The 27,367-nt window shown below is 55.7% G+C and overlaps 12 protein-coding genes and 1 pseudogene across 13 annotated transcripts; 9 read left to right on the top strand and 4 right to left on the bottom strand.

Annotated features, from left to right (window-relative positions):
- Positions 1-4,576: 4,576 nt before the first annotated feature.
- PHYSODRAFT_t789 lies at positions 4,577-4,648 on the bottom strand (annotated as a pseudogene). Its single transcript has one exon. The product of its transcript is annotated as a tRNA-OTHER (tRNA).
- A 1,934-nt stretch (positions 4,649-6,582) lies between these two features.
- PHYSODRAFT_500455 (hypothetical protein) lies at positions 6,583-6,999 on the top strand (the record flags this gene model as incomplete). Its single annotated transcript, XM_009528639.1, has 1 exon — positions 6,583-6,999. A coding segment is annotated over one exon (417 nt), but the record flags the coding sequence as incomplete, so codon positions are not given.
- A 1,260-nt stretch (positions 7,000-8,259) lies between these two features.
- PHYSODRAFT_498900 (hypothetical protein) lies at positions 8,260-8,727 on the top strand (the record flags this gene model as incomplete). The annotated part of the gene is made up of 1 exon (XM_009528638.1): positions 8,260-8,727. One exon carries the CDS (start codon positions 8,260-8,262, stop codon positions 8,725-8,727), a length of 468 nt encoding a protein of 155 aa, XP_009526933.1.
- A 1,605-nt stretch (positions 8,728-10,332) lies between these two features.
- On the bottom strand, positions 10,333-11,067 carry PHYSODRAFT_503775 (hypothetical protein; the record flags this gene model as incomplete). Its single annotated transcript, XM_009528637.1, has 1 exon — positions 10,333-11,067. One exon carries the CDS (start codon positions 11,065-11,067, stop codon positions 10,333-10,335), a length of 735 nt encoding a protein of 244 aa, XP_009526932.1.
- A 2,723-nt stretch (positions 11,068-13,790) lies between these two features.
- PHYSODRAFT_255837 (putative glycoside hydrolase family 30 protein) lies at positions 13,791-15,228 on the top strand (the record flags this gene model as incomplete). Its single annotated transcript, XM_009528636.1, has 3 exons — positions 13,791-14,189; positions 14,229-14,784; positions 14,819-15,228. 3 exons carry the CDS (start codon positions 13,791-13,793, stop codon positions 15,226-15,228), a joined length of 1,365 nt encoding a protein of 454 aa, XP_009526931.1.
- A 145-nt stretch (positions 15,229-15,373) lies between these two features.
- PHYSODRAFT_501778 (hypothetical protein) lies at positions 15,374-15,983 on the top strand (the record flags this gene model as incomplete). The annotated part of the gene is made up of 3 exons (XM_009528635.1): positions 15,374-15,547; positions 15,613-15,801; positions 15,879-15,983. 3 exons carry the CDS (start codon positions 15,374-15,376, stop codon positions 15,981-15,983), a joined length of 468 nt encoding a protein of 155 aa, XP_009526930.1.
- A 14-nt stretch (positions 15,984-15,997) lies between these two features.
- Positions 15,998-17,352, bottom strand: PHYSODRAFT_255797 (hypothetical protein; the record flags this gene model as incomplete). The annotated part of the gene is made up of 4 exons (XM_009528634.1): positions 15,998-16,969; positions 17,042-17,123; positions 17,215-17,255; positions 17,278-17,352. The coding sequence occupies 4 exons, from the start codon at positions 17,350-17,352 to the stop codon at positions 15,998-16,000; spliced, it is 1,170 nt and encodes a 389-aa protein (XP_009526929.1).
- Positions 17,353-17,472: 120 nt separating this feature from the next.
- PHYSODRAFT_560377 (hypothetical protein) lies at positions 17,473-20,737 on the top strand (the record flags this gene model as incomplete). The annotated part of the gene is made up of 12 exons (XM_009528633.1): positions 17,473-17,586; positions 17,652-17,679; positions 17,762-17,797; positions 17,859-17,897; positions 18,061-18,083; positions 18,519-18,599; positions 18,680-18,898; positions 19,266-19,301; positions 19,384-19,659; positions 19,739-19,852; positions 19,922-20,385; positions 20,455-20,737. 12 exons carry the CDS (start codon positions 17,473-17,475, stop codon positions 20,735-20,737), a joined length of 1,713 nt encoding a protein of 570 aa, XP_009526928.1.
- Positions 20,738-20,953: 216 nt separating this feature from the next.
- Positions 20,954-21,949, top strand: PHYSODRAFT_503410 (hypothetical protein; the record flags this gene model as incomplete). Its single annotated transcript, XM_009528632.1, has 5 exons — positions 20,954-21,199; positions 21,273-21,332; positions 21,412-21,564; positions 21,616-21,741; positions 21,821-21,949. 5 exons carry the CDS (start codon positions 20,954-20,956, stop codon positions 21,947-21,949), a joined length of 714 nt encoding a protein of 237 aa, XP_009526927.1.
- A 697-nt stretch (positions 21,950-22,646) lies between these two features.
- PHYSODRAFT_331799 (hypothetical protein) lies at positions 22,647-23,620 on the top strand (the record flags this gene model as incomplete). Its single annotated transcript, XM_009528631.1, has 4 exons — positions 22,647-22,832; positions 22,889-23,286; positions 23,360-23,443; positions 23,548-23,620. 4 exons carry the CDS (start codon positions 22,647-22,649, stop codon positions 23,618-23,620), a joined length of 741 nt encoding a protein of 246 aa, XP_009526926.1.
- A 488-nt stretch (positions 23,621-24,108) lies between these two features.
- Positions 24,109-24,712, bottom strand: PHYSODRAFT_331798 (hypothetical protein; the record flags this gene model as incomplete). Its single annotated transcript, XM_009528630.1, has 3 exons — positions 24,109-24,229; positions 24,305-24,378; positions 24,449-24,712. 3 exons carry the CDS (start codon positions 24,710-24,712, stop codon positions 24,109-24,111), a joined length of 459 nt encoding a protein of 152 aa, XP_009526925.1.
- Positions 24,713-24,820: 108 nt separating this feature from the next.
- Positions 24,821-25,348, top strand: PHYSODRAFT_498881 (hypothetical protein; the record flags this gene model as incomplete). The annotated part of the gene is made up of 2 exons (XM_009528629.1): positions 24,821-25,138; positions 25,175-25,348. 2 exons carry the CDS (start codon positions 24,821-24,823, stop codon positions 25,346-25,348), a joined length of 492 nt encoding a protein of 163 aa, XP_009526924.1.
- A 101-nt stretch (positions 25,349-25,449) lies between these two features.
- PHYSODRAFT_315041 (hypothetical protein) lies at positions 25,450-27,353 on the top strand (the record flags this gene model as incomplete). Its single annotated transcript, XM_009528628.1, has 4 exons — positions 25,450-25,500; positions 25,661-25,873; positions 25,953-26,649; positions 26,863-27,353. The coding sequence occupies 4 exons, from the start codon at positions 25,450-25,452 to the stop codon at positions 27,351-27,353; spliced, it is 1,452 nt and encodes a 483-aa protein (XP_009526923.1).
- Positions 27,354-27,367: the final 14 nt, after the last annotated feature.

Here is a 27,367-nt window from a genome sequence, read left to right as displayed (position 1 = left end):
GCATTCTAGGGATCCCGTGGCTTGCACGGAATCAGCCAGAGATTGACTAGCTGGCTCGGTCAGTCAAGCGTCGACGTGGCTTCGACGTACGTGAAGTGTTCACGCATCTCTTGGTGGCTCCAAGAGACTGGCCTCACGTTACCGTCGTGGACAAGACAGCCACGACGCAAGTTGTGCACAGAGCGAGCGATGGCCCTCTCTGCATGGCATGTGCCGTGCTGTTGGATGATGATGATGTCCGGATGACATCGCGTGGACGCGATGACGGACCCGTGGTCGAGCGACGTGCGCTCCCACACAGTGAGAACAAGTCGGCGGTCGAGCATGGGTTCCCGTCGAGCTACAAGTCGGCGGTCGAGCATGGGATCCCGTCGAGCTACAAGTCGGCGGTCGAGCGTGGGTTCCCGTCGCCCAATGAGACGGCGGTCGAGCGTGGGTTCCCGTCGCCCACTGAGACGGCGGTCGAGCGTGGATTCCCGTCACAAGTTGAGCAGGCGGTCGAGCATGAGTCGCTCCCGCACAACGATGTTGCGGCTGAGAGCGTGCTGTAGTCGCGTACCGACGGTGTGATCGAGCGTGGCCTCTCACACCTAGAGGAGGGTGAATCATCGTCGAGCGAGAGCGATGCGTCTTCTTCGAGCACCCGCTCGAAGCGAAGGAAGAAGTCCAAGCGACGCCGCCTGAAGCCCCGTCGAGAACCGTCAGCGACTGAGAACCCACCGAAGGAGTCGGTGTGCGCTCTCGAGTACGTGGAGGGCGCTCCACGACGATCGCGCGTCATCGAAGTCGCGAGTCCGCTTCGACCCAATCACGCGTCTCCCAGGACTCTCCTGGAAGAACTTTCTTCGAGACCTGAAGGCAGGCGAGATCGAGCAAGTGTGTCTGATCACCGAGGCGGTCCCGGTGGATACGCTGAGCGCGGTCAAGGTCGAGGATGCGCCGTCGAGGCCCAAGCACGCCGAGCCCAAGTCAGCGCGCGAGGAGCGCTTCGCGGCGCAGTCCTGGGAAGCTCTGCGTGAGTCCGGTAACCCCGTGTACGAAACCGCCCGCGAGTACGCGGACATCTTCCTTGACAAGATCCCCGCTGAGCTCCCGGCGAACCGAGGCGTCCGCCACGAGATCGACCTCGCGCCTGCAATGAGGTACTGCGTGACGCAGCAGTGGCCACTTCCACGTGACCAGGTGAAGGCCATCGACGACTTCTTCGAGAGCCGCCGCCGGGCAGGCCACGTGCGCGAAAGCATCTCGCCACACTCCAGCCCGACCTTTTGCGTCAAGAAGGCAACGGGCGGGTGGCGCATTGTTCACGCGTTCAACAGGTTGAACGATGCCACCATACCCGCGCAGACGCCAATTCCGCGCAAGGACATGGCGCTGGACTCTATGGCGGGAAGCGTGATCTACAGCGCCATCGATCTGACCGATGGGTTCTACCAGATACTCATGCGAGAGTGTGACATACCTCTCACAGCGGTAAGCACTCCGAGCGGCATGCTCTGGGAGTGGCTGGGGATGCCCCAAAGTCTGAAGAACGCGCCGGCCACGTTTAACCGCATGGTCTCCCATGTGCTGCGCCCGCTCCGTGACTTCGCACCGAGCTACTTCGATGATATCTTCGTGCACTGTCGCGCCGAAGATGACCTCGGCGCTGTCGAAGTACACCTGAACCACCTGCGGCAAGTCTTCCAGGTGATGAGGGAGAACAAGCTCTACGCCAACTTGAAGAAGTGCGTGTTCTGTGCACCGGAGATCCCGGTGTTGGGCTGCTACGTGAGCAAGGATGGAGTCCGCGCCGACCCTGAGAAGGTTGAGTCAATCTGCTCTTAGCCGGCCCCCACGAGTCCCACTGAGCTTCGTCAGTGGCTGGGCATGGCGAACTACTTGCACAAGAACACCAAGGACTACGCGAAGTTAATCCAGCCACTGTCGTCGCTGCTGAAGAAGGACATCACGTGGTCGTGGCGAGAAGAGCACCAAGCCGCATTTGACTCGGTGAAGAGGAGTCTGTCATCCGCCCCTGTTTTGATGCTCGCGGACGATTCGAAGCCATTCCACGCCGTCTGCGACGCGAGCGACTTTGCCATCGGGTGTGCCCTGATGCAGTTCGACGACGAGGGTCGTGAGCGGGTGATCAGCTACTAGTCCCGCCAGCTCAAGCCGGCGGAGAGGATCTACCCAGTGCACGACAAGGAGCTCCTCGCCATGCGCTACGCATTGGTCAAGTTCAGGGTCTACCTGCTCGGAGAGCAGACGTTTGCGGTCTACACCGACCATGCATCGCTGCGGACTGCGATGAAATCCCCGCATCTGTCCCCGCGCATGGTCCGCTGGCTGTCTTGAGTACAACTTCGTGGTGCACTACAAGTCTGGCAAGAACAATATCCTCGCCGACGAGCTGTCTCGGCGTCCAGACTACGACTCACGTGAAGGCCTCGAGCGCCAGGCAGCTGACGAAGATGGTGAAGACGCGTGTGCGACGTGTGTGACGTCGGGGTTGAACCTGACGAGCGTCGCCCCCAAGATGCCGCTTCGGGACGAGATCGCCGCAGCGTACGAGCGTGACGCACAGTACGCCAGCATCCTGGCCCACCTCCGCTCTCCAAGCGAGACGACATTGAAGGCTCTGTCGCGCTCGACCCGCAGCCACGTCGAGCGATATCTGCTTGATGGCTCCCTGCTGACGTACACCATCGACCGATTCGATGCCCCGAGAGTGGTGGTGTCGAATGACGAAGACCTTCGCGCCCGGATCATCCATGAGTACCACTTGAGTATGAGTACCACTTGGGACGCGAAAAGACCTTCGCGGCGGTGGCGCGAGACTTCTTCTGGCCCCACTTGTACAAGTGGGTGCGCAAGTGGGTGCGCACTTGCGAGATCTGCCAGCGAGTAAAGCCCTCGCCGTCGTCGCAGGCTCCGCTGCGCCCCCTTCCGGTCCCCACGGAAGCCTGGCGCTCCGTCTCGATGGACTTCGTCTTCGGTCTTCCACCCGACTCGAACGGGCGCACGGGAGTCCTCGTTTTCGTCGACAGGTTCAGCAAGACGGTGCATTTCGTTCCCGTGGCTGCCACGGTTACTGCGGAAGGGTCCGCAGCCCACTTCGTCGACGCCGTCTTCCGCCTTCATGGTCTGCCCGATTCCATCGTCTCGAATCGGGATCCGAGGTTCACGTCCGCGTTTTGGACGGAGCTGTTGAAGTTGCTTGAAACGCAGCTGGCGATGTCCACCGCGGCTCACCCGGATACGGATGGACAAACCGAACGCGCCAACCGCGTCGTCGGAGACGTACTCCGCAGCTACGCTACGTCGTTCCCGAGCTGGAGCGCTTTCATGCCCCTGACCGAGTTCGCTCTGAACAACGCCGAGCACTCGTCGACGGGCATGACTCCGTTCTTCGTGAACTCCGCGCGCCACCCGCGCGTACCCGCGATGCTTGCCGTAGGCCAACCCACGGAGGCTCGTGTCTCTACGCTTGGTGGGGGAGGAGCTACCTCTGAAGACTCACCGCCGGCCAAGACGCCGGCAGAACCGTCGCCGGTCAATTCACTGGCGTCGCCACGCTTCCCAGTGACCGAATCAAGCGCAAATGCAGTGACACGATCCCAAGCGAAGAAGGCCCTTGCCGCACCGCATCGTGCGGTGACGCCGCTCGCAGACTGGACAGAGCGAACTCTGATCGACCCCGCCGGCGCTCCAGCGACGACGCAGCAACCTGCTACTACCGCCAACTATGCACCGAAGTCCTCGGCGAGTCCCACGGATCACTTGGCGGTTTCCGAGTTTGTGCAGCAGCGTCAAGCAATCACACGTTTCGTGCGAGACGCACTGCAAGCCGCAATGTACCGGCAGAAGGAGAATGCAGACAAGCGTGTACGCAAGAACAAGACTTCATTTCGCACGGGTGACCGTGTGCTACTGTCTACCGAAGGCATCCGCTCCTCCGCCGTGACCAACCTCGGTGCCAACAAGCTCGCGCCGCGCTTCATCGGCCCGTTCAAGGTGATCAAGGTCGTCGGCGACGCGAACACACTGGACATCCCGTCGTCGCTGCGTCTTCACCCGACATTCTACGTCGGGAGCCTCAAGCGATGTCATCCTACCGATATTCCGACCTCTGATCACCAGGATTCACTGGCGGGTAATGTACCCGAGGCTACTCGCGACGCCAACACCCATCACCCAAGCCTGTACCGTCGCGATGGCCCTCCTCCGATTGTCGACTCGGCGGGTGAAGCGCGCTGGATTGTGGACCGCATCGTTCACCACGAGGACCCATCTCGTGCAAACGGGCGTGGGCGTAATCCAGTCCGGGCTCCTCGCGCGATCCCAGCCGCGCGACGTTACCGAGTACGCTGGCTTGGGTTTCCACCTGACGAGGACACGTGGGAGACGCGTGCAGCTCTTCTTCGGGATGTCCCCGATGTTGTTCGTGACTATGAGGCGAAGGTCGCTGCTGCTGAAGAGACCACGGAGCTCCCCGCGGAAGCTGAAGCCTTAAGTGAGCGTGATGATGGAAGTGGATCCCCACCGCAAGCTCGCGGTGGCGTTCATCGCGAAGACTAAGAAGAAAATCCGACGACGACCGCCGGACTCGAACCGGTGACCTCCGCCTTGGTGGCGCAGCGTTCGACCACTGCGCTAGCTGGGCTTCGAGTCCCCTCTACGACGCTCTCGACCTGGTCAAGCTTGGAGCGACTGCGCGTGGCAAGGGGCAAGAGGGATTCGCGTGGGGCTTGAACCCACGCGTCACAGCTCAGCTCGGTGAGCGCTTGCCCACTACGCCGCACCACCGATGATCGCCGGTGTCGAAGGTGTCCAAGCTGGTCTCGCTGCCACGTCGGTTCGGGTCGACGGTTGCGCGACTCTTCGTCGGGAGTTACGTCGAAGGGTCGTCGCGAAGAGCCACGCCACGCTGATCGCCATCCTGTGTCTCGACACTCGCCGGTCTCCGCTCCGTGCGCATCACAGTTGCGCTTGTCGTCAAGCGTTGGTGTCGCTCCCCATGCTGCGTCGTTGCCACGTCCGCCCTCCCTTCGGGTGTCCGTGGATGTCCGCAGCCACTTGGGGCACTGCGCATTGCATCGGCGTGTGCGCCGACGAGACGTCTTGGTGTGTGCACACTTGCTGCGCCTGCGTCGTCCTGTGTCACTCGGTAGCGCGAGCGCCGTTCCTCCGCCGCCTCGGTCGTCCATGGTGTTCTTCGGGTGTTCTTCGGGTGTTCTTTCGGAAATGTGTCTTTTGCGCTTACGTTGCGTAAGCGCAACTTTGAGAGGGGGGTGATGTAATGGGCCCCAGTTACATAACTAGGTAGATTGACAGTACATAAAGTAGTTAAGTCCGTACACGGCTAGCGTGTACTGACGGTCATCGTGATTGGCTGAATTGGAGGAGCCAGACCCCATTTCAGCCAATCCGGCGTTGACCTGCATTTCAGTGGCTCACATGAGACCAGGGGTAGCCGCCCTGGTCCTAACATAAAACAGAGTTGATTTTACCCAAGACTGACTGCTTGGTCTCACTAAATCCGAGTCTTAACTAAGCTTCCTCACCGCTACGTGTAAGCTAGTAACGGACACACACCTGGTCCGTTACAGATTTCGACAAAGCTATCGACGCCGAAAGAGAAGAAATTAGAGCTATTCTATTGGAGAAGGTGGATGAAGCGCGGAGATTTGGTGCGTCGGAAGAATTTGTGAAAGAATTGGAGACTATATTGATGCAGCTCACCGATGTTTTTCGTATCATCATCGGACGCGACCCGCCCGTCGATATGCCTCCAATGGAGGTGAAGTTGAAGCCTGGGGCAATTCCGGTCAAGTGTAAAGCTCGCCGCTACTTGCCGGTGCACCGTGCATTTCTCAAGAAGCACATCGACGCACTGATTGCAGCGGGGTTATGCTACCGAAACCCGCAGAGCAGGTGGTGCTCGCCGCCCCACGTTGTGAACAAACCCGAGGCTAGTGATCATCGCATGACAGTGAATGTGCGGGGGCCAAATGCCTGTGTCGAGTCTGTTGTGTGTTCTCGAGGTCGCATTTGAACAGCTCCGAGGCTCGTCACGCTACTCCTCTCTAGACTTCTTCAAGGGGTTCTGGCAATTTGCGATGGCTCTACTTTGCCAGGAGATCTACTCTATTCTCACGAAAGAAGGAGTGATCACACCGACTCGCGTGCTAATGGGAGGGACCAACATCGTTGCTTACGTGCAGTCAACGGTACAGCAAATGTTTGCGGAAGTGTTCAATCAATAACGGATTGATGATTTGGATAGATGACTTGTTGGGGTATGAAGACTCCGACATGGCGTTGCTAGCTTTGCTCAAGAAAGTCCTCACCATTTGCGCCGAAAAGGGGTTGAAGTTGAACCCGACGAAGTGCAGATTTTATTTGCGAGAGGCCCTGTGGTGTGGACGAGTGGTCTCCGGCGAGGGCGTTCGCCAATATCCTGCTAGAATTGATGCACTGTCGAAGCCTTCAGCCCCTTCGACTGGGCAGGAGCTACAACAGTTCGTCTGTGCACTGGATTGGATGCGGGCTTCTTTACCCGCTTTCAATAAATTGATTGACCCTCTCGTGAAGACAATGGAGCGAGTGTATGAGCGAGCTGGTGGCCGTAAGAAGCAACAAGTCCGGTCCATAAAACTCTCTGACGTGGGGTGGGGTGACAACGAGGTTGCCTGTTTGGACCGCGGCAAGGAAGCATTGCAGCATGCGCTGCTGTTAGCGCATCCCGACCCCGAAAAACAACTCTCGGTGTACACCGACGCGAGTGACGAACATTGGGGCGCCGCCATCACGCAGATTCCTCGTGACCATACTAACCGACCGCTTAGTGAGCAGGAGCATCAACCATTGATGATGTTGAGCGGATCCTTCTCTGGTGCTGCAAAGCGGTGGGCAATTGTCGAGAAAGAAGCATATGCAATCGTCGAGACGTGCAGACATGCAGACTATCTACTGCACCGCCAAGATGGCTTCGCATTGTTCACGGATCACCGCAACTTACGGTACATTTTTGACCCGCACAGCGTGTCGGACTCGGTGCCAAAGTACACAGCAGATAAGCTCCACCGGTGGTCACTACTGCTGATGGGATACAAATACGAGATTCACGATATTGCCGGTGACGATAACGTGTGGGCCGACCTTCTATCAAGATGGGGTTCTGCCTTTAAGACTGTCTGTGCTATTCGACAAGTGCCACTACCGTTGTCGCCTCAGCTTGATGAAGCGTTTGTGTGGCCAACATTGTCCGAGATTGTGGCAGCGCAAAGTGCAGCCGATCCGCCACGGGGTTTTGCCCTCTCAAGTGAAGATGTGATCTCTCTTTGGAAGGACAAGCAGGGCCGAATCTGGATTCCGGACAATGCAACAGAACTACAAGTGCGCGTGTGCGTTGTAGGGCACTTTGGCATTGCAGGACACAGAGGCAGTGCGGTGACTTTGAAGGATATCAGCGAGACGTTCGTCTGGAAGGAAATGGCTCGCGATGTGGAGTTTTTTGTTCAGCGATGCCTACACTTCGCAAGTACTCTAGGTGGTCCGCCACAACCACGCCTACTTGGTGAGGCGATGCATGCCGAGCACCCCGACGAGCTCTTGCACTGGGACTTTTTGTACATGGGGGTGAGCGACACCGACCAGGCGTACGTCCTGGTGATTAAGGACGACGCGTCCAAGTACGTGTGGCTGGTGCCTAGTGAGGCAGCTGATGCAGAAACTACATTTACTACTATGCTCGACTGGTTTGCCTCGTTTGGAGTGTGTCGGTCTTGGGTGAGTGACCAAGGTACACATTTCAAGAACAAGGTCATCGAAGCGCGTCAACATGCAATTGGGGCGCACCACCATTTCACCACCGCTAGGTGCCCATGGGCAAACGGCACCGTAGAGGTGGTGAACCGAGAAGCGCTGCGCTCCTGCCGCGCTCTCCTGTCTGAATGGAGGCTGCAGCCGCACGAATGGCCGAGATTGATAAAGATTGTTCAGATGATGCTAAACAACTCGCCGTCGCCATCGCTGGGGGGCGTGACACCTTTGAACGCTATGACGGGACTCAAAGCTATGGAGCCTAGCGATCACATTGCAGTAGCTGGACCTATCAAAACGACTACTCTCGCCGAGATACAAACAACACAAAGAGCGCATGTTGTGAAGCTGCAACAAGCTCTCGACGCTATGCACAAGCGCATCAAAGACACCAACGCGGCTGTCCGAGCAGCCGGACGCAAGCGGCACGACCAAAAGCGGGGCACTACTATGGCCCAGTTTGATCTGGGTGATTTCGTTTTGTATGCCGACGTCTGGCAGCATACGCGCAGCAAACTCAGCGTGAAGTGGTGTGGGCCGGCTCGTGTTCTTTCAACCGTGTCCAACTGGATATTCGAGATCGAGAATCCGATCACGGGGCAGAAGAAAGAGGTGCACGCTAGTCGACTGAAATTTTATGCTGATGCCTCCCTCAATGTGACAGAGGATCTGTTGCTGCATATTGCACACAACAGCGAGGGCCACGTGGTGGACGCTTTGCTGGAGGCTCGATACAATCGTCAGGAGAAACGACATGAACTAAAGGTGCACTGGCGCGCACTCGATACGATTGAGGATTCCTGGGAATCTGCGGACACTCTCTTCCAGGACGTTCCAGTGGCCGTGAAGGCTTTCGTCCGCAAGCACGGCAAGAAGCCACCTGTGAAGGCGCTACGCAAGGCGCTACAGCTGGACTAGTTTCATGCCTCGTCATGAATCGCAGCTGGCCGCAAGTTGTACGGCTTTATATTGAAGGAGCTTTTGGAGGGGGAAGTGTTGTAGCTGGTGCTACACTGTGTAGCCGTTGCTGGGGTCTAGCCCAGCAACACCAATACTCTGCAGAAAATGAACAGCTGCAGCAAGTAAGGACGGTTGCTCAACTGATGTAGTATGGACTGTTATGCAGACGCAGCGAGTACGGGGCCACGACATTCCGACTTTTGTTCCTCCTGATAACTCGACGCGACTGGCAATTAACAACTTGTTCATATCGACAACGGCGAAGCTCTTGCCAAATGAACACTATCCTGTCCGAGTGGTAGCTGATTTTAAAGGAAAATTGGCGTCTTTGAATCACCAAGAAGTCAGGATGATAATGAGCCTACCTGACTCAAACTTAGGCCGCATGTCACCGTATTTGGACTTAGTTATTGGAATGCCAAGTTACCCAGAACATCAGACCCCAGAAGATGGTTGCAAATGGTACACTCGGAAACTTAGAATCAATAATTTACGAGCCGGGTATGACGTTTCGGATTGTGCACGATAGTGATGCAGGTATGCTTGTACAAATACCTAGCGTACCACCGCCAGCGGTTATCGTTCGGTTAAGCCGTGGTGATTTAGCGATACCGATGAAGGGTTGTGACGATGCCGAGCTTTTCCCGCTATTTTTTCAATCGCATTCTTACAACCAGTGCAAAATTCCATTACCAGGAAGGCTGCACGGAAAGCCACGTGAACTTGCCGTGCGAATTCAGCAGTTCCCGCTCGTGTGTGTAGTATCCGCAACGATCTACAAAGTCCAGGGAGAAACGCTAGATCGACTGGTTGTGACTGAGTGGCGATCAAAGACAGCAGTGACGAACAAACCTGAGCAGCCATATCTACTGGTATCTCGTGTTACGTCTCGCATGGCATTTACCACACTGAGTCCATTAACACCTGACATAATCCGATGGGCAAAACCTCCCTTCGATGCATTGGAAGAGGAAAACCGGCTCATGGCATCGAGTGAGCGTACATTAGCCGCAATGAGATTGGAGATAACTCGCAGCATTTATTAATACAACTTGCGCTTGCCTGGCTCACTGAAAATCGCCCTATTCAATCCGATAAGCGGCAAGTCCGACACGTAAATACTCAAGAGAAATTATCTCTGCAAGTGCGCGGTGTGAGAGAGACTAATACTTACAAAACTAGGTGAGTGCATCTGCGAGAATGCTACGAAGAGGCCGACTTGCTCTTACTCGCCCAATTCGATCTGACATGCGGGAAGTCCGGCCCATAAATTATTCTAAGAAGTTTTCTGCAAGTGCGCGGGGTGAGAAAAACCGATGCTAGCGAAACCTGGCAAATGCATCTATTAGGAACAATGAAGAGGTGTGGTATGCACCAACCATAACGAACTATTTTATACTAGGCTGTAGTGGAGACAAATTCTTGTGCGATTAATTGTGATTCAATATCACTTGTATTAACTGGATTAAGTATGCAAAAAGAAAGAAAGAAAGAAAGAAAGAAAGAAAGAAAGAGAGAGAGAGAGAGAGAGAGAGAGAGAGAGCTATGCTCTGAGCTGGCTAGTTAAAAACTAGCCCGGAGGATGTTGAAGTAGAAGTTGTGGTAGCGATTCAAGTGCTTGCGCAGTACCTGGGGGTCTCTGGCCTTGAACGTACAGTTCCAGAAAACGTCGTCAACACCAACGCTGGTATCGTTGATGAAGGGAACGATCTCCGGGTCCTGGTACGCGGGTCTGGGATAGAGCGGCGTATCAAGATACCCGTGAAGGCAGATATTGTTCGTGGCGCTTCCGGCCCTTGCAAAAACGAAGTCCCCGCTGTGCATCAGCACATCTCCTTTGTTCAGCTCGATAAGTCGCTGGCTCGATTGCAGCGCCACTTGGTTGTTCCAGCCGAACCCAGTCACGTAGGTATGGTCTTGCAAAGCAAGGAGGAACGTTCCAGGCAACGAGCACACATTAAGTGTTTCCGTGCTTCCGGGAAGAGACGAAAACTCCCGACGAGGCGGTTGGTCGCTTGATCCACTGCTGGTCTTCCGATAGCTCCACTCGACTGCGCTGGCAATCGAAAAAAATGTTCGGTAGTGGCGCTCGAAAAGCTCCGACAAGACCTCCGCATCACCGTACGGGACGAACACACGTGAGCGCTCACTGTCAACATGAACTCCATCCCACGTCTCCGGGATCCTCGGGTCTTGAACTTCTAGTGCAGCAGATCTCAACTCGTCCGCCATCTCATCAGAAACAGCATGATAGAGAACAATGCAGCCCCGGGTACTTAGTCGTTGGCGAACGAACATCTTCAGTCGCGATGGGAGCACTAGATGCTGAAGAGTGCAAATTGAGAAGTGCTTAGACCACTGATTGGGGTCCAACTTGGACATCCCAGCATCACAATAACCATTATACGCAGATGTTTCGGGAAACCGACGAAACTCTTGTTGTAGCTTTAGTCAAACCCTCCCCCAAAGCGACGATGAAGGATTGAATTATGGCAACCGCTGTCACGCATGGTGGGGAATCTAAAAAGTCAAAACACTTTGAAAATCGAAAACCACTGTTATAGACAGCGATAGGTGGAGATCTCACGATTATCTAGTAAGCCACACATTTATGCTTAGCAAGCTTTAAATACCTTGATACCTTGATCCGGTCACATTTGTATAAAAAAAGCGCACGTACGCACCGGTGTACTCCCTTTTGTCTATAGCGCATACAGGTATTTACCCCGGCCAGATTTGTTTACCTTTTTGAACTTGCCATTGAAGTGTCAACTTTGAAATGGAAAATGACAAAGATAGTTTGAGATCGTGCGCACCGCACATCTATGTCGCGCTTTACACTCAGCGTATAGCATTGCATCGGGCGGTATTGTTGGACCTTTTTGAACTTGCCGTTGAAGTGTCAACTTTGAAAACAATTATGCCCAAAGATAGATTAAGATTGCACGCAAGTAGTGCACACTTAATTATTATACCGCGTCGTTACAGATGACAAAGAAGAGTGGAAATGTGTGTTTAACTGGCCATACATACTTGGTCTTATTGTGCATCATTTATAAGGTGCCCAGTTGTCACGTCCAACTTGCGGCAAGCTGGCAAGTTACTTGCCAGCTGCTGAGCTCGCCATTCTGGATTTTGCGCGATGGCCGGAAAAGGGAAGCACACCGGTAGCACTGCCAAGGTGACGGCGAGCAATTCCGAAGTGGTGATTCGCATCCCACACTCAGCGCCACCAGACGAGAGCACTAAAGATGGTAACGCTGTGCCCGGGCGTCAGACGCCGTACGCGCGGCTTCGTCAACTTCTTGAATCGCGGGTTACAGAGCCCACGTCAGGACAGGAGGTCATATCAACTGTAGAGGGTACGAAAGTAATCGTATTGAGTGGATAACAATTTGTTACTGATCGTGCGATTGTTTTCTTCGTACTGGTAAAGAGCTCCAGTTGTTTCTGAAGGACCCTGAGCGCTCAAAGGAGAAGGTCACACTCAAGCTGAAACTTCTTTGGACTTCTTGCCACACATACAAGCACTGGAAGTTGCTCCGCATGCACTTCATCGATGAGGTGTCCCCCGAACCGCTTCAAGCCCAATTGGCGGTACGGTATGATTTGTCTCTAGGACCAAACCTCTTGGAGGTTATCGATTACCGATTTATCTGACTTCTCAATTTGTGTGAACTAATGTGCTACTTACTCGACAACAGTGCGGAACACCACACCAGAGCGGGGTGTTAAGTGTAGTTGTACATGCCGAAGCTTGAATCTGTTGTCATGTCTGCTGATGAAATCGCCTAAATGTTTGGAATACCGAAGCCGTTGTAACAGAGTGTTGAACTTGGTTTGATCTTCGGAGTTTGATAGTCTTAAGAGGCGTCGATAGTTGGAGCTGAATGTGCTGTAAATGCTTGATATCGGTGTTTCAAGGGGTTCCGGTCCTCCATCCTCGAAACAAACTTTGTTCCTCTCAGTCCATTGGCGGCGAAGTGCTGCGCATCTCACTATATTTCATAGGCAAAGCACTGCCTCTCTGTGATGGGACCATGTTGACCGAGTTTCCTGCTTGTGGGGGAGTACCATGGAAGTCCAGCTGATGCCTCCTACGAAAAAGATACTCCAGTCCTTCTAGAGGGCTTTCCAGATTTCGTTTGAGTGGTGGCACTCGAGGAAAAGGTGTTGCGCAGTTTCGATTGCTGCGCAGCCGTAGTAAGGGCACTGCTGAACATTTGGTATTTGGTGCGCTAGAAACCAGAATCGAGACCTTACAGGCAATAGCCGATATGCAATTCGCATTTGCAAGTCATCCTGCACAGGTAGGAGTACTTGCCGTTGTTTCTTGCAAAACTGGACAAATTTGGTGACATCAGAGGCACTTGTACCTTGTAAGTCACGACAGATAGGATGCTCGTCACGTTCTTGAGATTTGGGGCGGAAAAGTAGTTTTAGGGTCGAACGTTGAAGGAATAGGAACAAGGTTGTCTTGTTAGACTTTTTCACACCCACATTTGGAGTGAATCCGTCTGTAGACCTCGTGATTCCAGAGCCACCCACTGCGATTTCAACCCGATGAAATATTTGTGTGAGTTCGTTATAAAGCCCACGAAGCCAGCGCCGTTGCTGTTCGAAGCTGCAGGTATTCTCATTAGGGTCGAGTGTTTTTGAAAGAAAGGTTTCGTTACTTGGCCAGCCGCAGAAAGCATCGTAGATATCCAGCAGACACGCGAACGAGAACTTTCGAGCTACGTGGAGTCTAAAGCTCCGACGAGGCTCAGCTACAGCCACCAGATTCCTTCGCCGAAACGATCTAGTCTCATAGTGTAGCTCGGGCGATTTAGAGAGCCAAATCGAGGCCTGCAGCAACGATTTTAACGATGTCGGATGTTGGCCCTTAGCCGGCCAACTTGTTTCATGCCACAGGCGCCATGATGCTCTCCACCAGGCGGATACCGCAGTTGGGTGTAGGAGACATTTAAATCTCTTCGGCGGTATATCCAAGAAGCTCAGTGTATCGTTCACAGGAACACATGGCGACCTCCAAGGTCGGTGACCGCTTCGCCTATAAGGTTGTCAACGTTGACTCGACGGCGGTGAGCAGCCCCACGTACTCCATCGACGTGTCGAAGCAATACCAGACCATGATCGGCTTCGGTGGCGCTTTCACGGATGCGGCGGCCATCAACGTGTACAAGTTATCGTCGACGCTGCAGCAAATGGTGCTGGACCAGTACTTCTCGGAGACGGGTCTGCAGTACACTTTGGGTCGCGTGCCGATCGGGTACACGGACTTCTCCACGAGCATCTACTCGTACAACGACGTGGTGGACGACTTCGAGATGGAGCACTTCTCGATCGCGGTGGACAAGTCGCCGTCTTCACACAAGATCGACCTTATCCAGCGTGCTCTAAACACTTCGTCGCGTAATGTCACGCTGTTTGCCTCTTCGTGGGCCCCTCCGACCTAGACGACGACGGAGACCACGACGCTCAATTGTGCGCTGAAGGGCAACCCGGGCGAGAAATACTGGAAGGCGCTGGCGCTGTATTACTCCAAGTTCTTCGACGCGTACTCCAAGGAGGGCATCAACTTCTGGGCCATGACAGTTCAAAACGAGCCGTCCAAGTCCATTCTGCAGACGGTGGCTTGGCAGTCGCTGCGCCTTAGCGCGGAGAAAGAGCGCGACTTTGTGAAACTCGACCTAGGACCAAGAATGGCGAAGGACCACCCAGGCCTGAAGATCATCGCTGGAGACGACCAAAAGTCTGGCATCCTGGACCGCCTCGCATCGTTTGAAGACGCGGATGCCCTGAAGTACATCAGTGGTCTTGGTGTGCACTGGTACCGCGACTTGGACTTCTTCTTCTTCGGTATCGGCGGAGACTTTGACAAACTGTCGACCTTCCACGAGAAATACCCAGACATGTTCATGCTTTCAACGGAGGCGTGCGAGGGGTTCTTGCCAAGCTGGCTGGGCACGGGCTCTGGAGTTTCTCTTACGGACTCGGACAAGAGCTGGTCCCGTGCGGGAGAACTACGCTCATGACATCGTTGAAGACATCAACAACTACGTCGCGGGATATGCTGACTGGAACTTGGTCCTCGACACGACGGGTGGTCCAACCTGGGTAGAAAACTACGTCGACGCACCCATTCTGGTGGACGAGAAGAACGGGGTCGAGTTCTACAAGCAGCCGATGTTCTACATCATGGGCCACTTCTCCAAGTTCATTCCGGCTGGCTCCAAGCGCATCGAGTTTCCCAAGACGAAGACACTAAGCAACTTCCACCGCTGCGCGTTCGTGACTCCGGACAACCGCGTGGTGATCCAGTTCATGAACCGCGATAGTTCAGCAGTGACCGTGAGTGTGAAACAGACGGACTCGAAGACGTTCACTCTAACTCTGCCCGCGCACTCGATGCAAACGGTGATCTTGCCACCATCGGAGGCTACGAAGATCTTCTAAGTGAAGTTATGAGGCCCGAGTCCACGCGCAGTTCGAGCACCAAGCTGGGACACCGATAAGCTTAAATCCAAAAACACTCTTCTTGATCTTGAAACGGATGTAGTTGTTCCTCGTGATGATTGCTCCAGCCACTTGCACCTTAACAATGAGTTCACCTCTACATCTGAGCGCCCCCTTCAAGCGCTATTACGACCAGCTGCGTGATCCAACCATCCCGACAGCAACCACCCCTCTCCACGTCAGCGTACTCAACAGAGACTACGACCGTGTGCGCCGACTTCTCACGAAAGAAAGAGTTGATCCTTGCATCACCGACCAGGTACAAATGAGTCTTTGCTGACTTGGTTGGCCTGCAGCGCTCATCAAACCTTGTTTCACACGTAGACCGGATGCAGCGCGCTGAATCACGCAGCACTCCTTGGACATGTGAAAATCTGCGAGCTGCATATCACAGCTGGATCCAACGTGAATTACGCCGCTCACGACGGAAGTACACCCCTGCACAAGGCCGCACAAGGTGGGCGTGTCGATGTCGTCCAGCTTCTTCTCCAGCATGGAGCTAACCCGACCGCAGTAAACGGCGTTCAATACGCGCGTCTTAGCACAAAGCAGTCGCCACGAGCAATTGATCCTTGACTTGATCGCTACAGAAAGGAGAAACCGCGTACACGATTGCCAGTCATCGAAACCACGTGCAAGTAGCCGTGCTGCTGTATCCATTCTCAGTAGCCAAAAGTGAAGATGTTAGCAGCTAGCTTTAGGGGTAGCGCTACAAACCTTCGCGTGTTGACCTGCGCACGGGCGTTGCTATCGCAGTCGATGCCGCCGTCTCACCCTCACTTGAGCTGCTTAGCTTCAGCTTTTTCCGCATTCTTATGGATGCTCCATTCAACGGGATATCCTCGCCGTTTTTCCACATCACGTGCCAGATCTGGCTGCACGTAGCATTTTGGTATTGGTCCGCCTCATGATGCCGCACCTTGTCGCACAGAAACACCATGCCGCCTTTGTGTTGCTCCGTGCACTCTTCACAGTAGAAAGACGTTTCAAATGGACGCCTGCGATCCCCCTTCAGGGCAGAGCACACTTTGCAGGCGCGTTGGCGATGTCTGCGCATCACTCCGCCGTCGGAATTGCGCGTCTCGCGGTATTCATCAACTTGCACGAGTCGGTGGCATGACTGCCCGATGATGTCGCCCCACACTTGGTCCTTACGAGAAGGCGTTGGCAACGATTTCGGGGATTGAGTTGAACCCGCAGCTGGAGACTGCGTTGGCGTTGGCTGGCGATGGGGAGAATCAACGTCAGACGGCGTCTCGGAAGCTGGCGAAGACGAGGAGCTTACTGCTGCTGCTGGCTGGGACTCGGCTTGATCTCGCAGTACAGCTTGCATCTGCTCCTTGAGTGTCTTCACTTCCTGCTGGAGCTCCTCCACCAGCGCCGCCGCTGGTTCAGGCTTGGCCTGAACGCGCAGCACATCTTCCACCAGCTTCTTGAGCGTGTTCACTTCCTGCTGGAGTTCTTGCACCTGCGTAGTGAGGAGTTTGATCTGCACGTCCGTCGGCGTAGCGTTCCGCAGCTCGAGTGTCATGGGGAAAACATATTTGGGCGCCCAGGCGAAGCCCGTCACTCCCAGCCTGATGGTCACCTCCAGCAGCAACCTCTGGTCGTCGTCTTCCCGAACGAGAGTTGGTGTCTGGTCGGCACTATCGGTGGCGGCTGCAGACTCCTTCAGACTGGCCTGGAGGGCAGCAACTGCGTGTCAATGCCGGTTCATGCGCTCATAATGACGAACCATTGCACCAACACGCACCGCTACATAGTGAAGGACCGTCTCCCAAGGCAGCACCACACCCGTCGGAGCAAACGCAGCAACATCCGCCACCTCGCACGTCCTACAGCATACAGTAGATTAAAGTAACCAAAGGTTGTCAGCTGACTGCGGTAATGTCCGCCGAGGTTTTGAGCCGTCGGCTGCAGACGCACCAGCGCTTCTTGGTCACTTGGTTCTCCAGCCAGAAGCTGCTCTACGTCGTCTACCAGCTCCACGCCGAAGCGGAAGCCCTCGCCCGGAAACGACGTGAACGCGGCATCGCCTTGCACTTGCACTTGCACTTCCTCCATTTCACCGATTCTGTATTTTACCGACGTGTTTTATGTACCCAAGTGACTTCGTTAAGTAGCACCTGTCAAATCTGTTCAGAAAGCGATCGCGAAAGGACGCAGCCGCATTGATTGACCAGCATGGTGCAGGGCACCAGCGCTGCGCGCGCGTTCAGCGTCATGCAGGAGCTACAGCAGTTGCGGGACAAGGTCGGCGGTCTGTCCGAGAAGAATCGCCAATTGGCCAAGGCGCTGGTGAGGTCGTTGTTGTTGTGACAGTGTCGCGGGTCGATTTCTAAACTTCCTGGTCACGCTGACAGACTGCAACCAAGCAGGAACTTACGAGAGGTAGGCATTGCGTGCGTATCTTGCAGCTAGCTACAAGGGAGTGTCAATAGGCATGTTGAGTACTGACAATCGGTTACTGCAGCCCGAGCAGCGCAGACCGCTGTGTTCTCAAGCAAAGGTTTGTCCATGCTGGCTATGCTCGTTGAGTATCCAAGTTTGACTCGGGTTGCACCGGGTAGTTGTCGAGTGGATGGATGCCCGACACAAGCCTGTCGAAGGTAAGCGAGTATGTAAGTGTGGTCGCTTCTGTGGGGAACACTGACAGGGCTTTTTCCTGGAGTAGTGCGCCACCAGGCAGCACAATGCAACCTTGGGGGCCTCGGTCAAGATCTAGAACCGGAGCCGCCGCTTTCTCCTCGTCGAAGTAACAGGTCTACACAGATACCGGTACGACTGAAAATGCTGTGAGTGATGGCAGTGTGCTTACATGGTGAATGCATAGGCCTCAAGAATGCAATCACAATTTGTAATGTATGCCAAAAGTGTAAAGCACGGCAAGATCATCGGCACGGATGCCATACAGGTATACTGGGCTCACTCCGACCGGCTAACAAGGCACTAATACCCATTTCAATGGTACCAGGAATGGGAGTACTCCTACGACGATGGCACTTCAAGTAGAAAGCCAGCCACCTCCTCAAGCGACTGCAATGCAAGACTTAGCTCAAACACCGTCGTCATCGATAGCAGTACCTCTCGAGGCAATGGCAAGGCACAAGCACTGCAAGTCCAAGCCGAACGTTCACCACAGATCAGCCCTGGATCGAGCTCACAGGTGCGCTTTGAACAAGTTGAGATCGTATCTCCACGCACCATGTTCACTGCTCTGCTGCTTGTAGGCTTCTGCACCGAGACGGCTGCGTCGACGAGATGCTAGCGTCTCGTATGTCGAACCAAAGTTGAATACGAAGCTCCGGCGGGTACGTATGTTCGTGTGTCATGCCTGCAAGGTAGGTCTCCGAAGTTTCGTGGCTCCTAACGTTTGCGCTGTGCGTGCCAGGGAGACTACTACGGCTTAGGCAAGCGGACAGGCCAGCAGCGCAAGACCCACCACCCCCGAACGTCGCCACGTCGCGTGATTTCTGAACCTCGCCGCGCCACGTCGGCGTTTGTGCCCGCGCCGTTCGCGCAGCAACGCAGCCCGTTCCGCAGACGCACCATGAGGCCCGTCCAGCGTGTCTCGTACGCCGAGCCCAAGCTCAACACGAAGCTCCGACAGGTAGGTGCGCTCTCCGCACATTCCTGGGCGGCCAAACTTGATCTAAGCCACCCGCGTGCTGCTCTGCTTCAGGGCGACAAGTTCACCTTCACCACCTGAGCGCGCAGCCATCTTCGATGGAGAGATACCGAACCCTCTGAGCTTGAATCACTTGAAATAGATCCCCTAAACCCGAAGTGGTAATTCCCTACTGATTGGCTCAAAACGTCTATTTTTAGCCAAAAGCGAGACTGGACCGCCGTTTTTAGACTTTGGCACAACGGCTCAACACTCTTAGCACGAGACCAGCGCATTGGCAACACCACAACGCAACTAGAAGCGGCGGCAGCACTCGACTGACTCTTCCCTCCCCCGAACGACCTGCCAGCAAGGAGGCAACATGGGCTGCGTCAATTCCAAGCCGGTATGTCGTCTTCATTGAGCAGCATAATTCTGTTGTGTGCTGATCTTTCTCCTTCCACTGCTGCTGCTGCTGCTGCTGCCAGGACCAGGATGTCGTGAACGGGAGCGCGCAGGTGGACGCCAACGGCGAGAACAACGCCACGGCTAACGGCAAGCCCGCGCCGGCGGCCACGAACCCCAACAGCTTCGAGGAGCAGTACTCGCTGGGCAAGGTCATCGGCTCGGGCACCTTCTCGGTCGTGCGCATTGCCATCCACAAGCCCACGGGCCAGCGCTACGCCATCAAGTGCATCAAGCGCGAGGGCCTTGTGGCGGAGGACATTGAGGCGTTGACAACCGAAGTCGCTATTCTCAAGCAGGTGCGCTGGAGGTTTTGTTTGCGGTGACGGAATCGGTGCGGAAAGTTCTGACTATTCATTGTATCTATCTATGCTGCAGATGAACCACCCGAACATTATGATTCTGCACGACTTCTTCGTCGAGGAGAAGTTCTACTACTTGGTGACGGAGTACATGGAGGGCGGCGAGCTCTTTGACCGAATCGTCGAGAAGGTTGGTGTTGAGTCGGTTGTTACGGCAGTTGAGGGGTATTTTTACTGACGGTGTATATTTTTTTGCTAGTCGTACTACAACGAGAGGGAAGCTCGCGACCTGGTGAAGCTGCTTCTTGAGGCCATCAAGTACTGCCACGACGCCAACATCGTGCACCGTGACCTGAAGCCCGAGAACCTGCTGCTGACCAGCAAGGACGACGACGCGTCCATCAAGCTGGCAGACTTTGGTTTCGCAAAGAGGATCGAGTTCGACAGCGAGGGCCTCGTCACAGCCTGCGGCACCCCCGGCTACGTCGCTCCGGAGATCCTGGAGGGCAAGCCGTACGGCAAGGCCGTGGACATCTGGAGTATCGGTGTCATCACGTACATCCTGCTGTGCGGTTACCCTCCGTTCCACGACGACAACCACAACGCGCTGTTCAAGAAGATCAAGAAGGGCAAGTTCCAGTTCGACTCGCCGTACTGGGACCACGTCTCGGACGACGCCAAGGACCTCATCTCGCACATGCTCATCGTGGACCCGGAGAAGCGGTACGTTCGCTGCTTGGACTGTTTTGCTCTGATATTGCGCATGAAATTAATTGGAGTTTTGTTCTGCAGGGCGACGGTGGACCAGCTGCTGTCTCACCGCTGGGTCACGGGCACGGAGCTGGCCACGGTGCAGCTCACGAGCGCGCTGGAGGAGCTGCGTCGCTTCAACGCGCGCCGCAAGTTCAAGGCCGCCGTCAGCACCGTGTCCACGACCGTGGGCTTCAGCAAGAAGTACAGCAAGTCGTACAGCCAGCCGCAGTCGGACGAGGCCGCCGACCCCGACCTCGACAACGTGCCCGAGGTCTCGCCCGAGACGCTGGACCTGGACCTGGACGGCAACAAGGCCGACTAACAGCAGTAGCATACCTAGACGCCCCCCAAGAAGTCCTAGTGGCGGCGATAGTCAAGTTGAAGTCGCTGGCCTATCTATAGTATCCAATTATCCAATTTTATCCAATGAAATCGCGGTTCCTCTTGAAGCATGGAAACACGAGAGGTTGAGAGACACAGCAAGAAGCTGAAGCTGAAGCTGAGGAGGTAGACGAAGGAAGGCAGGCACAGCGGCCCCATGTACGTGGCGACGGAGGGGGACCAGGCGCACAGGCGCAAGATCGTGCGCCACTTCGCGCCGCACCTGAGCAACGAGGCGCTGACGACGCAGGAGCACCGCTACTTCGCGCTGGGGCTGGCGCGCGTGCTGCTCGTGTTCGTGGTGCCGTCCTGCATCGTCTTCTGCACGCGCGACTGGTTCGTGGACACGATCGTGTTCCTCGTGGTGACCTTCGTGTGTCTAGTGGAGCTGGCTCTGACGCTGGTGCGACGTGCAATGAAGTGGAGAGGCTGGGATAGCGCTGACGAGCTGTGGATGTGTCAATGGTGTTGCGTAGTACCGTTACTATGTCCTATGGCCTGAAGGATTGCAGATGCGCTGGGTCTACTGGACTGAGGTTCGCCCTGTTGTGATACTTTATGAGGAGTTTGGATATGGCTCTGATGCTGGGATGCTGCGTGTGTGCGTGGGGCTAGATTGTCCAGGCGGAAGACCAGTACAAACTCAAGATCCTGGGCTACTACATCCGCAAGATTGACAAGTTCGTGGGCCGTTTCCCGACATCACTGAGTGCGAACAAGATCAAACTACACTACCGCAGACGCACGTGGCCTCTGCTGCTGCTCTTTGTAGTGGCATACGCGGCGTGCCTGGTGCTACTCGTGCAAACTAAGCGCGAGAAGGCAGTAATGCGCACCTGGGCGTTCTATTTGCTTTCCATCGGGAGCGGCCTCGTTGTGCTCCGCTACGCCAAGCTGCACCTTGTCGAATTACCGCAAGTGTTGGCGTTGCGCGCTCATCCAGAGGTACGTTGACCGTGCTTTCATGTCTTGAAAATAGCAGCCGAATGTCTCTAACCTCTTTTCAATTTGTGTGTATTGCTAGTTCGCGACGGACGGACTCGCGAACGCGGCCGAATCGACTCCATTTGCACACTCAATGCCATCGTACAATGCAGCTGGAAGCGGACACATCGTCCAGGTCAACGTGCAGAAGAGCGTGATGGAGATCTAATGTCACGCGGCCAGCGAGTTGATGGAGCAGGCGGGGCGGCACAGGGCCGAGGAGCGGAAGGGCGAGAGCGGAGGAAACATAAAGGACGTGGCCGCCGACCCCGACCTCGACAACGTGCCCGAGGTCTCGCCCGAGACGGTGGATCTGGACCTGGACGGCAACAAGGCCGACTAACAGCAGCAGCCGCAGCAGCATACCTAGCGGCGGCGATAGTCAAGTTGAAGTCGCTGGCCTATCTATACTATAGATTCTATAGTATCCAATTATCCAATTTTATCCAATAAAATCGCGGTTCCTCTTGAAGCATGGAAACACGAGAGGCTAAGCTCATGGCGTTCCTCCCATGCTGGCGGAAAGCTCCAGCGGGATGCTCCACCACATTAATGGCTGGCAGCCGTCACGCGTATACTGACGACTTACCGTTTGAAGCACTTGTGTTTCCATGGACATCAGCCACCAGTTTCGCGCGCGCTGTCATTCACGTAGCCGCCAATGTACTCGGCCCGAACTGCCCCGAATGTCTCCTCACCTATATGGGCAGCATCGCACGTCCGCGACATCCTCCCATACGAATACAGGCTATCCCCTCAACCCACTACGCCATTGAAGCACTTGTGCTTCCGTGGAAGCTGGGTGGCATTTCCAGATTTCCCGTCAATCGTCTCCGCCCCGCACATCTGAATTGGCCCCGAGCGCCATGGAGCGTGTTGCCTGCCGCCCTCCCGGCAGGCTCCGAGACTGGAAGCGGCGGTATGCCTGCTCCACGGTCCGGTGTAAGCTCGGTCGGGTATGTCCCCACCCGGAGCTCATCAAGGAGATCCAGATTTGCGCTCGACTCTTACGGAAGTCCACCACCGAAGCTTGGGCCCTCGCGAACTTCCACGTACTCCGCCAGTGCGAGGAGCGCGGTGACATCCCCGACTTGATGAAGTACTGGAGATGAAGGAGTGGCTGGGATCCGAAGCGTGGGGTGTGGACGGTGAGCTGGAGCAGGTTGTCCCCTTGAAACCCGTCATCAAGAAGCATGTTGGCTATTTCGTGCGGAAGCTGTACGAGATCATGGTCTTTGTCGAGCAAAAGCAGATCGAGCAGCGGCGACAGCGTGCGCAAAGTGGAGATACAGCGACGGCTCAGAAGAAACGATTCAGGAAATGGAAGAGGAAAGAGAGGACGAAGAAGGACAAGGGCGCTAAGAAACCCAAGCAGAAGCGCTCTAAGACAATCAAGATGTTCAGCCTTCTACCGCTGTCGCAATCGTTCGCGCTCTACAACATCAAGATCGATCCGTCTACTTTGGCGCACCTCTGCTCGCGCATCTACGGGCGAGAATATCCTTGGTGTTGAACTCACACCCAACAACCGCGTCCCGACACACCCTTACTTTACTCAGCGGGGCTCCGAGTTGATGAGGCGCGCATTCAACATCACACAGTTCAAGACGCGGCGCACCAAGATCGGCAAGGCCCGCTTCAATGGTCTTTCAGTGGACGAGAGGTAAGACACGCCGCTAGGTTCTTCGGTGACTCGATCCGGTCAGATGGGTACGCAGCTTCCGTGTTAATGGTGCAGCTCACGCGTTTGGCACGCTCCGTAGAGAGAAGTGAGGAAAACGTGGACGATGAAGAACTTGAGGACACTGACGAGTTTGATGACGACCCGGATTCGGAATAACTCGTGACGGAGATGAACGGCGAGGAAATAACGGAGGACGAGCCTGAATCGGAACCCGAGAAAGACACCACACGAGCAGGATCCCAGTACAGCGAGCGAAGCCAGCGACTCGGCTCCCTACCCCGCCCCCGAGCCAGCCCTCCGGGGAATCCGCGCTCGCGGGTTTGTGGGTGTCGATCCAGGCAAGAAGGCCCCCTGCACGGCTGCGATCATCGGCAAGCTTCGCTCAAAGAAGAAGAAGCCCCCACCACCCAAACCCCCACGACGGCACCGCAACAAGAGGTGCCCAGTGGAAGACCGCGTGAGCTCAACGGGACCTCCACGAACTCCAGTTCGAAGACGTCGCGAACCGAAACTACCAAAGGTCCAGCATGAACAGCGAGTTCACCAGATCAAGGCAGGCGAATACCAGCACATGAGTGGAAGTAACAAATTCAACAAGTTGCACGAGAAGCTGCGCCTCCGATTTCCTGAATACCAGATCGCAATCAGTAGTGCAACGTGTTTAGCCCCACACGCTTGGGGTTGGTCGCGACCGTGCTGATGCGGTCTGAAGTCCGTCTGGCCGACAGTGTCAAAACGCCTGACACTGCGCCGGTGGGTGTCCGACTGACAGCCACACCTATTTTATTTAGGCAAACTAGTCGCGGTATTTGCTACCGTCTAACTACAATACACGTCTACCTGCTGTGCACGACTTGGGCTCCGTTCGTCACGCCGTCTCTAGCCACTCGGGTGTACGCCCACTCGCGCCTACCCTACTCGTCGCAGCCGTCGAGAGACTCGGAAGCCGTATGCTCCCTATCCGTCGCCTTCGCCGTCGTCCACCGAGGTCTCGTGACTCTGCGTCACGCCCCGCTTGCCGTTCGTTCGTTCGTTCGTTCGTTGTGCTCGCTCTCGAGCACGCGTTGTAGATCCAGCCGGCTTGCTCGTTAGCCGTCCAGTTCGGAAGTGAGCTCGCTCCGTTGAGTTCGCAGCATCCGTGGGGTCCGAGGATCCCGTGGTCCAGATCTTCGCCGTCCTGCCGATCCTGCCGACCGCGCGGTCTGCTGGGTTCACGTCCCACTCGGCCGTGAACTGCAACACCGTCATCTGCTGTCTCGGCCGTGCCCGTCGCCTCGCTCATCGTGGAGACGCCGGCCTCCTTACTGTAGCCTTCCCTGCCTCAAAACGGCCGACGCAAGAGTTTTCCTCATTCGGATGGAGCAGGTATGGCTCAACCTGGACTATCTCCTGGATTTCGGCATCGCACACAATTCCAGGAAATGGAGATTTTTCTCGCATGTAGAGCACCGTGTCGCTGTAGATGACGTCGCCCAATGGCTGATACCAGAGGCCGGGTCACACGTGTGCGTCGGATTTGGCAACTGGAGCCAGAGCGACAACATCAAAGGAGGGCCAAAACCCCCGTTGAGACCTCTCGAGAAGGCTATGAGGAAGAGAGCGATAGTGGTCAAGGTGCACGAGTTCAGGACGAGCAAACTGTGTTCCGCCTGCTACCAACCTATGAAGATGGCCGTCTTCCTCGATCCAGACGATCCCGGCTCCGGCGAGCTGGACGCCGACGAAAGACCTCTCTACTACGATCGATCCGTATTGCGTTGTGCCAACAAGAACTGCAAGAAAAACTTTCTGAACAGAGACGTCAACGCCGCCGTCAACATGCAAGCCCTGCTTATGGCGCGACGGCAAGGTTTACCGCGTCCCGCCGAGTTCGTACGGCAATGACGAAGGAAGAAGAAACAACGTGGACGGGAAGACGCCCTCCCTTCGAGGGAGCGGTGGGCGTAACCGTCCTCACGGTGGGTCTGAGGCCGCTGGCCAAGAGGATGAGTCCGTTCCTGCTAGGGAGGAGGCAGACCCGCGCTGCATCTCCCCACGTAAGTCGTCTAGCTACTAGGCTTTAAACCGCTCCCAGGAGCGACGTGTGCTGTAGCAGCTGCGAGCACTTCAAGGTCGCAAATGGTGTGTGCCACATCTGGCGCATACAATTGGTATCAGCCAATGCCAATGCCGCCGGCAGGAGGAGAGCGGCGGCAGTTGCCGTACGAGGCGCTGGACCCGGAGTGGGAGGCGCGCGAGTTCCACAAGTTCCGCGCTGCCGCCGGCGGCGCCCAGCGGCAGGCTCCGTATGGCGCGTACCTGTTCGGGAGGCTCATGCAGTCGGATCTGCACCAAAGCTGCCGTCCCGCGCTGCCGCCGGATGTCGACAAGCTCAACGGCTCCACCATCCAGGGCATGTGCATCCTGCAGGTGCGAGCGGCCCATACATTGGACCTTTGCAGCGTTGCAATTGACTGACTGACTGACTGACTCGTTGGCGACCGAGCAGGTGGTGGACGTGGCCAACATCGGCGCCAACTACGAGCACCGCACGGAGTTTTCGGCTGCAGGACCCACACGTACGCTCAAGCTCGGTCTCACAGACGGCCACCAATTGGTGTTCGGCTTCGAGTTCGCCTCACTGCCGCAGTTCAGCGTCAACATCGCACGCGGCACCAAGATCGTGGTGGAGAATGTCCCCGTGAGGCATGGATTGCTGCTGCTGGCTCCTGATAATTGCCAGCTACTGGAGACCACGACCGACCAACCAGCGCGCGGAAACGGACAGGTGCAACAAGCGGCGGAACCGAATGGAGTTAGCGCTGGCGCGTACTCGGCAGCGCTGGTGACGTCGCAGTTTAATCCATCGGAGCAGTCAGCGCCGGATATTCCACCGACACGACCACAACCGCCACCTGCCAGACCCCCTATTACGACCACAGCACCTAGCAGTGCTCCTCAAACAAACACAGCGAGAAGAGTAAATTCATCTACACCGTCAAACCTGGAGCCTGCAAGTCGTGCTGTTACAAGCAACACAGCGGCCAGCGCAAGCGCTTGGGACCCACCTAGAAGCGGCGCCATACCATCAGTGTTTGTTGATGTACCTTCGTCAGACGAAGACATGGACAGCGACACTACCGACCCAATGGTGGAGCATCTCTTCTACAGCCCGAAGACTCCTAGGATTCCTGCTAGTTCGAAACGTACTGTTCGCGCACCAACCACGACGAGCAGTGCAGCGCCCTCCAGGAAGCGACCGCGTTCACCGTCAACAGATCGACAGCTAGCGGCGGTGCATACCCCACACAATGCAACATCACTGCGCACGACGACTACTAACGAGGAGGAAAGCATGGCTGCGCGTAATCCTCTCCCCTCCACGGTTGTCCGACATAGCAACTCCACCCCTACACCAGCTTCAGCCCCTGCATTCACGCCACTGGACCCAACTCGCCCGTTCCAGTACTTCACAGCAAGACTCCCAACACTGTCCATGCCACTGCAGTCTACAGCAGCTACCAGATTCCAGATTCGCGCGTGTATTAAATCTGTGGTAGGGTTTCAATTCAACACGGGGCGATACCAGCTCCGAGTATCCGTTGAAGATTGCACGGCCACGAAAGAGGCTGACGTAGCTGAGGACTTCGTGACGAGACTCATGGGAGTATCGTGCTCAGAGTTCCTACAAACAATGCAAACGAAGGTGCAAGTTGCGCATGGCTGGGCGGCGAACATGCAGTTCGCACTCATGAACCTGGAAGGAGTTATGACGTTTGAAAAGGGTGCGGCCGCTTCAGCTCCAGGCACAGCTCCACTATTGCTGATCGACTGTCGCGATTTCCAGTCATCCGATACTCGAGATCTACTGCAGCGAGTGAAAGCTTCGTTGTCTCGCGCACCCCGATAAGGCTAGACGACTCG

This window comes from Phytophthora sojae (genome assembly GCF_000149755.1).
Source record: "Phytophthora sojae unplaced genomic scaffold PHYSOscaffold_4, whole genome shotgun sequence".
In the NCBI taxonomy this organism is placed as follows: Eukaryota; Oomycota; class Peronosporomycetes; order Peronosporales; family Peronosporaceae; genus Phytophthora; species Phytophthora sojae.
This window is presented reverse-complemented; position numbering and strand designations above follow the sequence as displayed.